A 14,499-nucleotide genomic window follows, 5' to 3' on the forward strand; every position below is an offset into this window, starting at 1 on the left:
GCCTTTTTACAGATTTCTTGTCTACGCGATTCGTGTAAGCGGCAGACATTCAGTTTACTCCGGTATAATTAAACGTATGTTATTTGTCTCACGCTGGCGTCCTGAATTTCGTCAACGTGAATTTACTACTCGTCCTTCTGATGGCGGTGATGATAATACAACAATTTCCTCGAAGCCTAGTAAAGCTAAACAAATCTGACATGAATAGATCAAAGTGTAATTAACTCGAAAGAGCTTTTTCGGTGGTATCAAGTTTTATGCGTTGTCGCGACAAAATGTAACTTAAATAATTAGCGTGTTTACCGAGCTTTTTGTACCATCGACCGCAAGAAATATTCAGGGAGCTACAGAAGTGGCGGCACACAATACGTATATATATATATATATATATATATATATATATATATATATATATATATATATATATATATATATATATATTATATATATATAATATATATATTATATATATATATAATATATATATATATTATATAATATATATATATATATATATATATATATAATATATATATATATATATATATATATATTATATATATATATATATATATATATATATATATATATATATATATATATATTATATATATATAATATATATAATAATATATATATATATATATATATATATATATATATATAATATATATATATATATATATATATATATATATATATAATATATATATATATATGTATATATATATATATAACAACCTTGCTGCAAGTGCGACCCATCATTCGGTCTAATCGCGGCTCTCGCGGAAGGCACACGCGAGTTCGTATACGAAACAGTGGTCCTCGTTCATTCAGTCATTCATTGATCGATGTTAATAACTTCGGTAAAAGATGTAAATGAAATTGACTTGTGTGTTCATACACTTAATAAGATATAAAACTATCAGATTCGGCAGGTGTTATAATTTTGTCAAACGTACATTTCGAATCGATAATTGTGATTTATGCAGGACGACTATTCATACGTGTCCGATTTACCGACGATTTACTGGATAAGATGTTCCTCGACGATCGGACGTTCATATTGTTTACGAATTTTATTCTGGTTCCGTCCAGCCGTCGCATACCCGGATACCTGACGTTTTTGTACACGTGCTCGGCGACGGCCCTGTTTTTCACGTGTGTTAGTCTCGGCTTCGTGATTAAAGAAAGGACAATAACGGATATGAACAGTATCACATACCATGGGAAACCAATACACGAGGTGAGACAAAAATACCGGCCACTGCCTGGCTCCGTAATAAACACGTTAATTAACCGAAAGTGACGTTTTCATTAAGCTCGCTCCAAAATCGAATTGTCTTTAGATCTGACACACGGTTTTGAGGCTCACCTCGACTAGGTACTTGAAAAGTCGAGTGATATTCAACTTCTCTTAATTACGCTTTACGTAGGCCTATAGTTAAACAAAAAAACAAAAGTTTAACGGAAAATGATAATCTTGAATTCCACATCTAATTTTCGATCAATGCATTCGGAAATATAGGCACGGTCAGGGAACTGCTTGAGACAAGCTGAGACTTGTTGCTCTGAGTCCAGCGTCAAGTGGCCTGATACTTGCATCGACTAACAGCGGTATCGCAAATTGATGATTTCTTTCTCAATTCATTTTGTAACGTAACCCAAGAAGAATTTGACATATAAACCGCTCGCATGTAAATCATAACACTTTTAATCGGCTCCTAAATCATCAAATTATTAAAATAAGACCTCATCCTGGTCAAGCTAGGAATAATCAACATTCCGAGGAAATAATGACGACAGGTACATGCCGAGACCTATAAACACAGCCAAAGATTCTTTCTATAGATCCATGTGTTTATGAGAGCAATTCTTGTTACACTTTCCTTTCTTTTCATGAAGACAAGTCTGGACGGTAAGAGGTTATAAGAGTTCCTCAATTATGGGATCAAGTAGGCCAATTTTCAATAACACAACATTCCCCCATCACGTATATTCTTGTACCCTTTGGTATATACCGCTCTACATGGAGACTTGGGCCTCTTCGCACAGAAACGGCAATGTTCTAAACAGGCCAGAAAAACGATTTGCCAGTCTAGCTCATACTTAGCTCATTTAGCCTAGAATAGCGGCTAATTGTAGAAAATAGTCCGTAAATCAAATCTCTATACAGCCCACTACTGTATTTAGTAGTGAAGATCCGGTTCAAAGCTAGGAGGCTGGTTAAATGAAGCTGTAAAAATGTCTCGGCTTCAAGTTATGTTTGACAGTCGTATTTTTGTTATAATGGACTATCAAAGGGTTTGATCGAAAGTGTAAATATATCCATATGTTCATTTTAGATTTTTCATCGGGTTATATTCCACAGATTATCATTTCACGTGTTTTTCATTTTTTTCATTACGCAATGTTATGCAATACGAGAAGCCTATCTGTCAGAGTACGTACATCGACGAAAGACTGTTTTTTCGCTTTCTCTCAGTCGGTAGATTGTTATGTCGATTGAACGTATCGACATCATCAGTAAATCAGGTGGCATTCTCCATCGAAAATTCTATCAGAACCTGTCCAACGAAGCACCTCTACCAGGTAAACAAGACCGTAGATTTTCAAGTTTAGACGATAATCACAGCTTTTCCGCGTGAAGAAAAACAGCACCGTATAACACACGTGTTGCGTCTCGAACGTCTATAAAGACCGATTGTCTTCGAACTCTTATATATTTCTTATTTTATTTACGCCTCGCAGGTGTTTAAGAGGTGTGCTTGCCAGGGTAAACTTCAGTTTGATATTGAATCTGTCCGGTCTTGAAGTTAGGGGATATAGTCTCCCGCGTATTCGTTTGATTAAATCTTGAAATCAACTATAGATTCAAGTTTGAACTTCATATTGTTTGGACGCTGAACTCTGAATTTACGTGTGGCACAAAAATGGATGGGGGGCATATTCAGGATGTAACGAAATTAATCCCCAGATTATCGGCGTACGCACTGCCAGATTTTATCTCGAACCGTCCGAGATTACTCCGGGGTGATCGAGTGCGTGCAGGGTGGTACGTGTGGGTCCTTCTGAGAAGGTGAACTGCAATTAATATCGGTAGCCAACGCTGTTTGCGCCGTCAGATTGACTTGAACAAGACGACAGAAATCACATTAAAACTGAATATTTACTAACTAAGAAAACAAAAGCCTATATCAGCCCTATAATTCCACTCAAGTGCCCCCCGTTATAAACGAGAACTAGACATACAATCGGACTTACGGAAATCGCCGAATGATTTCGCTTTAATTGTCCTTTTATCGAAAAGAAGCAATGTGCGGTGTTGTTACCGTATTATAATCGAGTTATGATGTAGGTTTTATGACCTGTGTTTATTAGTTGTACAGGCGGTGCGGTCCTTCTGTTGTGATAACTCGATAAAAAGTGAATACTTAAGGATTCCAATCCAACCGACTATGTGCATTTTCTTATAGTCAAGTCAAAAAGACTATAGCTATGGCAATAGAAATGTGTCGTGTAGCCTTCTGTCAGATACTCTGATTTGTATCAACCATTCCGTGAAAATAGACCATGAAATTCATCGTCATTAAGATTCATAGATAAGGAATCTTTGTTGAAAGGATACGATAAGAAATGATAATTTTTACATTTAGATATAAGTCTGCTCCCATATTCTTCGATCACTGTTGATAGGTGTTTTAGGATTTAAGACAAACGACAGCTCCTCCGTTGTTGGTCTTTCTATTTCAATGAAATCATTTCATTGTCACTCACCTCACAAATTCTAATCCAAAGCTATAAAGCTGTAAATCCATGGTATAGTGGCTGATCTTCGGCCCATTTGAAAAAAAATACGTTTGACACTCAATCTCTACTAATTTAACGTCATTTCGTAATTCATTTTTTTGTAAATATTGCTGATGATATTGCTAACTAATTTCTAATATCGTGAAAAAACCTTTTAACTATCGACATACCTTCTGTCGGAGTTTACTTTCTTTTTAATCATTAATAGGCAAACCTTTTTAAGCAAATCAATCAATGCTCTTTATGATGATAGCTATAGCATTTAATCAGGTATTAGAACATGCCCGAATTAAACCGAAATATGCGCATGAATATTAACACTTGGGAGGTATTCGCTGAACGTTGAAACAGTAAGCGGACAAGGTGTATACGAGGATGGTTCCAGATGGCGAATTAATAAGCCTTATATAAGTCAACGATTTACAGATGCAGATAAAAAACCCATTTCGTCTGCTCCCAGCGGTGTGGCGAGATGGCGTCAAGCTTAGAGAATATACATAACCCCGGTGCAAAACGACAGGAGTCACAAAATGCAGTATCACGAACGGTCGGTATTAATGAATGCGTGTAAAATCATTACTTAGAGATCGAACGATCATCATTTCGCCGCATAAAAAGCTGAGCAATGATTTCACTGAAACAAATGTATATATATTATTATCATTTATTCATTACCAAAGTCATACAAACTTTTATGGTGGATATATCCACGTACAAAGGAATATAATATACACGTAAAACACCGATATCAAACATAATATCAGACAGTACAATGCAGGTATTATTAGCTTTTTCAGACATATCGGAAGGATCTATTTAAAAATGATTTCATACAATCCTGGAGTTTAAAAGTTCTTAATGCAATAAATTTAAAAAACACTAGGCCTTTTCCAGTAAAATCTCGGTACGTATATGTCTCCTCCTAATAGAGCTGAAAAAAGAACAGATCATTATATGATGAAATTCATCTTCAATTTCTAGCAAGTTATGGTTTTCGCAGAATCAATCTTTCATTCTTTGGTATGGGGGGTTCGTCCATCTCGCTGTTTCCACTTTATGATTTCTAGTTTGAAGTTCGATGTACTGGTGAATTGGCTAAATTGGCCCATGCATCTAACTACTACTAATACTGTTCTTAAGTGGAGATATTCAGAGCAATCATATATTATTATCTTCCTCTTGAAGTCATTCATTTCTTCACCTGTAACTGAGAAATACTTTCGACGGGATATGATATAGAAAATATTCGTATATACGTGCACGGGGACTGGTTGGCGGAAGAATGGAATTTTAAATGCGGTAGGGAGAAGCGCCTGCTCAGGCCATAACTCTCAGCCGCGACACGCTTCGATGCATTCATCGACGTTCCGTAACGGAGAGTGTCATTTTTAGCTACCGTATACACGCGATGTTTAGTCAAAAAGCCTCGGTAGTTTCGACTTCGGCCGAGATTCCCGGAGTGTATTGTACACTCGTTTAAATAAACGCGATGAAAGTTTGTTTAAAAACGACGTTTTTCACATTTCCGGGAGGCCGAGATTTTCTACCGCATAGTCGTGTGTATGTTATCTTTTCGACGTATCGTAATTACGGTTTGTAAACAAGTCAACACCGCAAAGTAATTGTTGCGAGACAATCCGTGTAAAAAATCATCGCGCACGATGGTTCGTATCAAACATTCTGTACAGATATGATACTTTTACTATTTACAATTATCGGAGCCGAATTACATAACAAACCACTCAACAACGAAAACTAATTGGCCAATAACAATATCCGTGATCCCAACAAAATTACTGGCAATGAAAGCAGACTAAACAATTCGGTAAAAATCCAGTAATATGCTGTTGATTGAATCTTCGGATTCCGAGGTTTTCCAATTTTTCATTTTTACGATGTCTTCCCTCTTCAATCGCTGGTTCCCGAATGTAAAAGATGACTTTATTACTGTGTTGATGGATATTGAACCATTCAAATTCAAGGTACACAATCTCGTCGATGAGAAAGTTCTCATCGACGAGATTTTTTGCTAGAAAAATGTAATGGCCAGTTTATGAAACGACAATTATTTCTTTCATTCACTGTAAACACCTTAAGCCTTATTTGTAGCCACAGATTTGAAGAAGAAAGTGGAAATACTCAGCACACCGGGATATTTCACTTTCAAAAAGTAGTTTGTATATGTTCGTTGCGCCCTCTGCTATGATGCTATTTTCATTTTTTGTTTGCTCTTGAATAAAATCGTGTTGCCCAGAATGCGCGGCTTGATAAAAGCAGTAAGTTCGTAAAAACGTAAGTCGAAAATAAGTAGCTCTCTACATTCTCGGTTTTTTCTCTCTAGTTTTCTACGGCGCAAAGCTTACAAAATTACCACCACTATATCGTGGCTTTTGTGAACGTTCGGTTAAGGATACAATTATATAATTCAGCGGTTTGAGATTGAACACACTTCCCACTCCCGTTGTTTTGGGATTAGTGGTTTATAAAAAGTAGGTCTTCGCACTTTACGCTACACTACCCGATTTCAGATGGGACTCTACTCCCCATTTAAACAACGCACATTCATTTGTAGTGTGTTATCTTCAGCTCAACAATTATTTGTTTCTAGTTGCTCGGGGAGATTTCTATTTCCCATTACACATTGCGATCGTTGCTGGACTTTAAATAAGGAAAATAATTCACCTAGGTGTTTTCACTTGTAAATACTAATGCAAATGTATAATATAATTAGTTAAGAGGAAGAAAGTGGCGTTGGATACTTCTTCCACGTTAGCTCTACCCATAAAGAAATCTAAGTATATGGCCAGATGAGATGGTGAGAAATGAATTAGTTTGTGATCTTTTAAATTCTGTACATAGCGTATTATCTGTATTATCTAGTGTATTATCTGTTTTACACGCCAGATTGGCTAACGGTCAGACTCGCTTAACTGTTATCAGTTGAATCCGGATTTCGATCTAATCTGGATACTATTCAAGGTCCACCTATAAAATGTATATACAATGTGATATATATTTGATACAGACTTTTTATAACCGGATTACGTCCACTGGTCTTAAGTTATCTATCATTTCTAACGAAATAAGCGGGTTCTACTCTATCGACTATAATTCCACAAATTTAGATCAGTTTTTGGTGGCACCAGCTGCCTACGGTTAAGTCTCATAATCCCATTTAAGCTCTTCAAGAAACCCCACGTATCCATAAAACAGATGAAAAAGATTTCTGCATGGTGGTGGCAATTCGTAGAAACGCCAATATCATTTATGTTCTTTTAGGTAAAGGTCACTAGTGCCATTGAGAAGGTTGTAGCATCGATAATGACAATAACACCCATCGATGCTACAGTTATTTCAATCTCTTTTTCCAGGTTCACTTGAAAGCCATTCCAGTATCGATGATTCAGGAGAAAATCAGAACAAGTGATAATTACCGCGATATATTCCGATTGTTTCTCTTAGATCAGAATATACCTGATCACATCATCGACGAACTAATTGCTGCCAGATCGTACCAGTCTCTGTTTCCGAGCTACGGAAATTTTGAATTGTCAAACGATATTCAGGCTCCTATGAATCCAGGTATTTATATCATATTTCAATGTACATTGTTATTGGGTCCATAAAGAAAGACTACGCTACATGTGCGTGCGAGTTTGTATGTGCGTGTGTCTGCCGTGAGTGGCGCACTCCCTATTTTCGGCGGAGTGACCTTGGAATTTTCTACCAAAGACTTTGTTTAGAAAATGGTTAAATTGTGAACATATTTCATTACGCTCAGAATGCATCTAATCTTTCAAAATTTTCTGGTGGAGCATACCCAGGCCCCGCCTCATAAGTAGCACCCAGGTAAGTAGTGTGCACCCCCTTTTCAGAAAAGCTAAGATCCACCCCGCGATATTCCCATGCTATATATACAAATATTCATATTCTTATTCCTATACTTTCTATATATCTTTAAACTCTGGAATTCAATATTCACCGTGATACTTTTAGAAAGAGCACATTCTAAAGTCGACCGATTCTCTTTCCTCAGATGCAGCTTTCAAGCATTTACAAGAAATGATGATTCAGTCGCAGTGTCACATACCGCAGCCAGAATGCATCCAAATTCAAAATATCGCCCAGACATCAAGTGTATATTATATGCCTAAATGTACGATGGTATACCGGTGTTCCGACACAACGGGCTGCTGCCCAGAGGGATTTAAGTGCGGTCCAGTCAAAATAGAACAGATCACACGCCATTTCTTTGTAAGTATATTTGTAACGGTTGGGCTGGTTGTCAACTGCAGAAACTGCAATCTCAATTAGGGCTCCAGAACCGGTAGGGTTCGAGAACCGGTTCAGTCTCAGAGTTTGAATACGTGTCGATATCGTTACATTGGTAACGTTCTTTTTCCTATTGAGCGCTGACAAGCCTACCTCAACGCAACTGACGTGGAGACCAAGGGGGGTAAGCAAAGATCCATTCTCAGATATACCGATACAACTTTTTTCTAAGTTGGGTAACGATAGCTGTATGCGATAAAAGAGGGTTTTAACACGCGTTACGAAGCCTCACAAGCCTTATTATTGATATATTAATCATTTGACTTTTTTTTCACGGTGACTCCAAAACACTGAGAATTGTTGACAAATATTTCTTACACAACAACACAGCGCCATCCAGTCATAATACGCAGTTATTTTCGATTCGTCATTGCTCTGGTGAGCTGTACCGCGCTAAACGATTAATGCTGATTTTTGCAATTTCGTCGAATTGCTATAACTCACAGTAAGTTCTTCAATACTCCAGTCACGGACCATACGACGATTAACCATAATTATTCCAGTCAACCGTTCGTGCCAGGAATCAATATAGTGCCATTTATAGTGCCATCGGTTCGCTTTCGATACAAAAGAATGAAAAAACGACACCTGCGCGAAGGCGATATCAAACTAATGTATATATTGGTCACCAAGATCGTCCCTGTAAACACGGCTTTTTAAGATCCCGTATGACATCAATTACCACGGCTAATTACATTTTTTGTTTTCAAAGCGAATTGAATCAAACCACTCAGGACGTTTTTTACAGCCGCGATTACACGGAGGTGATTTGGCCCGGGGCAAATTGGCACGGATCAGACTCGAACAAAATTTTCACCAAGAATCTTAATGTCCGACCACAGTTTTTTGCATGGGATCATAGGGCGATAGCTGTGGAAACAACCACTACCAGGATTGAAATTTGGTTCAAGCCCAATTAGAAAGCAAACCACACTCACTCGATACTAAGCGATGCTCAAACAAAGCGAAGTGATTTCTGGAACCAGTTGCTATTCAAACGCAATCAGTCCCGTGCAAAGATTTGGCTCAGGCCTGGTCCGACGTTTTTGGTAGGGCCAAATTTGGCCCTGGCCAATAAGGTGTGATCGCGGCTTATACTGAAGGGCCTACGAAGATGAGTTCATTCCAATTTGCGAAAATAGAAAATCATTCCTCCATTCATTGCTAGTATTTCTATATAATCCGAGGCGAATGTTTTTCTGAAACCAACTAAGAATAGAAAACTTACGGTGCTGACATGCAAATCTTGAAGGGAAAAGAAAAATTGATTGAATTCTCGTTCAAGTTCTTGTAATAACATAAGAGAGTGTGTTACTAATTTCATAAGATTAAGTATAAAGTATATCTAGGCATTACATACCTGTTTATAGATATTCAACTGGTTACTGAAATCACAAGAGCCACCATTTGAGAGAGTGCTTGTATACTTGACATGGCCATGTAGATTCGATACAAGGGCCAATTTCATAAGAAAATACCCATCGTTGCCATTTAACCCTTAAGGTTAGATATTTTAACTCGTGTTAAATATTTTGAAATTCGCAATCTTCCATTTTACAATTGGATACCTGCAGAGGTTTTATTTTCATCAGTCGGATCCAAAGGTTTAATTGGTAATTTTTGCAATGATTTTGCATTCACTGAATTAACTATATAGTCGATATAGTTATCATGCCGTGGACGCACTAAATCAAGAGTGCCGCCCCTTATTAGGGCCAACATAGGCTATATTGCTATATTGCTACCCACTTGGGACTTAAGAAACATTTTTGAAGTTTTCAAGAGAAAGTTTGAAGACGCTTCAATCAATTATCTTGAGCTTTTATACATGTTTGTATCCCCAAGGCTCATCAACATTAAGAAAAATTGATATAAATAAAGATATAAATACCGATACTGTATTCTCGATAATTCAATTACTGAAATCATTGCGTACATCTCATTCAATAGCTCAAAAAGTAGTTCTTCATATGCACTAATGCCGTATCAGACTTTGGCCCATTTCTGTGGGAAAATTTCTTTCGAGGAATCGTCTTCCATGGTAGATTTGTGTCAAAGCCCAGGGGTCAGAAGCATTTTTACTCCAAATATGGTCTTAGATCATTATGACCGATTTCAGGTCGACAGATTGGCTTTAGAATTAACTTGATGTAATGGTCAAATATCGGTTAACAAAACAATTCGCTACAACAGAACGAAGTCGTGAACTCGAGAATAGATAGTAAAAATGCAAGATGTGATGAAAATATAGGGAATGAACAATGAATTTAGTGACAAAATTATGATGTCTCATGTAAACGTTCGTACAAAATAAACTCTCACTTCCCCTCTTCTACTTAAGTTTCTTTCATTCAATATCATTAATTTCTGTCTATTTTTCATTATTTCGTTTTAGGCTTTAAACTACGTGGCAAAGGGCCGTGGTTCGAATACTGTGCTCCCACCAGAAGATTTCATTGAAACGTTTACATTCGAAAACCACACTGAATGTGGATGCCAAGCGCTGAAAGACGCTGAAATAGGCAGGTATGTTGTTAAAGCGCACTGATTACACTTGGAGTGCGTGCGCTCTATAAGAAAATAGATTATCAATAAATCATTATTAGAATATAAATCCCTGCGCGTGCACAAGTTGCAGCCGCAAAATATTTCGGTAATAATTTCAGGAGCTATATCTGATAACCATGGTGGCTGATTCGGGCCATACTAAAAAAATTTTCTGTACGGCTAAAGCAGCGATAAAAATTTTTCACATTGGCCCGTTTTTTGGTTTTCTCGCGCGAGAATTCAAAACTTTTGGTTTTCTCGCGCGAGAATTCAAAAAATTCTGGTTTTCTCACGCGAGAATTCAAAAAGTTTGGTTTTCTTGCGCGAGAATTCAAAACTTTTGGTTTTCTCGCGCGAGAACCAAAAGTTTTGAAATCTCGCGCGAGAAAACCAAACTTTTTGAATTCTCGCGCGAGAAAACCAAAAGTTTCGAATTCTCGCGCGAGAAAACCAAAAAAGGGCCACTGTGAAAATTTGTTTATCGTTGCTCTAGCCGTACAGAAAATTGTTTTATTATGTCCCGAATCAGCCACCATAGATAACGGATTCTAATTTATAAATTTCGTTTTGACACACACCTTGCTTAAAAATATCTCCTAAGAATCAAAGTTCTTAGTTTCTTTTTCAGAATATCTGAGATATATATGCCCTTTAGGCATACTGATCAAAATTGTTGCCCTAAGTCAGTAATTTGACATTGTTTGTTGCATCAAACCGGCACCCTTCAACACTATACTAATGATTCTTTAAAGTTTGAACCATTATTGACTTAAACTATTTACGCAGCGCGCGAACTGCTGATCGAAAATCTTAAGCCGTCATTAAATGAATTACGAAGACTTGGAACGACAATAGCCGATATGTAGTCAAACATGACGACAAAACCTCATCGACTTAGCAAATGAAATAATTTGAATTCAATCGGGACAACTTAAGTATTCGTCATTCAATTCACACCATGGTCGACGAAATTTGATAACTAAAATGCCACGGAATTTGAAATGGTGTTTACCGAGATTCGTGTACTCATTGGGTCGACACCTCTGTGCACTATCAATATCCCTGGTCGGCTTTCGGCACTTTTAGTGTTAATACGATATATCAACTCATCTTTATATGAAGAGAGTGGGCACTACCAAGGGCCGTACAGTGCTGAAGGAGTTAAGCCCCACAGATATCTTGTAAAATTGCCCATATTGCAAATATTACGGCTATATCCAATATGATTGCCTCCCTCGGGTTTGTCTGCCCCCCCCCCCCCCGCCCCCAAAAAATCAAATCAAATGCTAGGCACGGCCGTGCACTTATAGTACGTAGTATATCTGAATTGTTTTATTTATCTTCATAGATGTGTAAAATGTCCGTTTCCGTACGTATTGACGAAGGGAGCCCCATTCTGTGACTGCGACTGCCATCGTGACGACACCCATTGTCGCCGTGTGAAATTAGGCCAGTCTACATTCACCGAGGATGCGTTGGTGTAAGTATATGACCCCCAGTTGATTGACTGACCATCCCTGTTATGATCGTTGTCACCCGACAGTGGAAATTGAACTAACCGCAGTGCGGTTACCCTGATCGGGTTAGTTTTGTCCTGAAACCGAATGTACGCTGGAAGCAGGTATTGCCCTTTCACTTAATCAAAAGGCTGCCATATAGCAATCGTTTAGCCAACTATGTCTGGAACAGTGTAGAATAAGTTGAATTTCTAATGCGCCTTTAAACTCATGCTCCATCTGACGGAATCCCTCCGTACCGTACTATGAATAGGTTTACGAACCTTTAATTTTGTAGGTGTATCAAAGTGGAAGAATGTCATTTACCTGTGTGCGAATATGGTGAATTCGACATGGAAAGCATCAGAATCGGGAAATGCCCGTCGAATTCCCAAATGAAGGACAAGGTCGCAGATTTCAGCGGGAACTCGCTCACTGAACTGCCATTTATGGACGACGATACCGAAAATAACGATTACTTTCAGAACGATGCCCCAAAAATCCCGTTTCCAAAACCGACGAAACCACCGCAATATGGGGCCCCGAAAATCGAAACAGTGCATTTTGCGATATCGAAAAAAGTCTCGGACAGGAGTCGTAGTACATCGAAACCTCCATGGGGCTAGCGAATATAACTGAATCGAAAATATGCGATAATTCGATACATTATCGTTGTAAATGTGACAATAATTTTAATGGGATTTAACGATGGGTTTGTTTGTGCTCAGATTTTGACAAAATATCTATAGAAGTACATGTTGCTGGTTTCTGAATCAATTGCAGGTCAATCACATTGTTGAAATGAACAATAAATACAATTTGAAAAGCTGATGTGGTCGTTCACCAAGGTTTTTCTGTTTGACGATATATTGTGTACCTTAAATGGTTTTTACCCCACTTGGGACTTGTGCCCCAGCAGGCTGTTGCATTCACTTTTGGTCCGTCTCCCGTCCGTTCGTCCGTGACGGAATCCAGATATTTTATAATAGAAACATAACCGTATTTCTACCGTACTTCTATATGTATCGGTACCTATGTATATTTTGTTACTGCAATCAATTGCAAAATTCTAATGTCATAGAGTCTATGATTATGGTGATTTTCAAGATCACTGTATTTGTTCAACAGAGGGCCTTGAATAATTATAGTATTGTCAGATTGCCAAGCATTTTACCAAGTGGGCAAGGCATTCCTATACCCCCAGTACAAACTGTTAACTCATTTCAACCGCGTTCAATAACCCACTAAAATTTCATATATCATATCGTATGACAGTGATGGACAGCAATTTGTGTATATTAAGCTGAAGTATTTGTAAATGCTAAATTGTGTTACTATGTTGCTCCCATAGGGATGAATCTAAATTTCAATCATCAATGTTGACTTTTATCCGATCGGCCCTCTACAAATGATTGAAATTAATAACCAAAAGCCATGGTCAATAAACGGGTTGGATGAATATTTTGCATGCGCAAAATTTAAGAAAATCGATTTTCGTGTATGCAAAAATTGAGGTCCATGCAGATTTATTCTTCAATTTGGCCAAAATAAATAACCCCAGCGCCATGGCACTAAGTGTACATAAAATTATATTTTTATAACGTGCAAAAATGTATTTATATTTCATGAGTACTGTTATTTCAATAGTATACGGTATCGATGTTGCATTTGGACCAATTCAGTTAAAGCCATTTTTTTATTTTTATAAGTTGGATTATGGCTCAGTGGACGAACTTTTCCGATGGTATAAAAAATACATCTTTTTTCATAATTCCCCACCGTCCTCTCATTTTTGAGCATAGATATGAAAATGAACATTTTTCCACTGCCGCATAATCTTTCGACATCGCACATAAAATGTCGCGGTGGTTAATGTTGTTCTAATGGATTTGTTTGTTGGATTCATTCAGTAAATAGCGTGATTTGCAAAAATGGCGGCGTCAGTTTTGAGTGTGGGCAGTAAATACACAACATTCGGGTATCATTATCCAAAACGACCTCCAAATTAAAGCAATTTTAAAGTTCTTTTTTATTCCCCTCACCGGTCACTTAATAAGTGATGAATTCAATGTTTTAAGCAAAAAATTATTTTTTAGAACATTTTTCCCGCCCTCTATTTCTAGTCCATAAAATCCCTAATCCAACTAATAATAGAAAACGGCCCGAGTTATTTCACCATGTACGTATATATTCCCGGAAAGTATTCGCGTTAAGAATCTTAAATCAAACATCAATGAAAAATACATGTTTAAGTAAATATTGTACATATATATATGAGTGTGTAAAAGCTATACAGCGTGTAGCTTTAAACTTG

General features: G+C 37.4%; 1 protein-coding gene across 1 annotated transcript; it reads left to right on the forward strand.

Moving 5' to 3' along the window:
- Window positions 1-867: 867 nt before the first annotated feature.
- On the forward strand, window positions 868-14,460 carry LOC141905558 (uncharacterized). The gene is made up of 6 exons (XM_074794465.1): window positions 868-1,246; window positions 7,182-7,392; window positions 7,847-8,064; window positions 10,538-10,668; window positions 12,038-12,169; window positions 12,484-14,460. The coding sequence occupies exons 1-6, from the start codon at window positions 1,040-1,042 to the stop codon at window positions 12,809-12,811; spliced, it is 1,227 nt and encodes a 408-aa protein (XP_074650566.1). The 5' UTR covers window positions 868-1,039; the 3' UTR covers window positions 12,812-14,460.
- Window positions 14,461-14,499: the final 39 nt, after the last annotated feature.

The sequence above is a fragment of the Tubulanus polymorphus genome, chromosome 5 (assembly GCF_964204645.1).
Source record: "Tubulanus polymorphus chromosome 5, tnTubPoly1.2, whole genome shotgun sequence".
Classification (NCBI taxonomy): domain Eukaryota; kingdom Metazoa; phylum Nemertea; class Palaeonemertea; order Tubulaniformes; family Tubulanidae; genus Tubulanus; species Tubulanus polymorphus.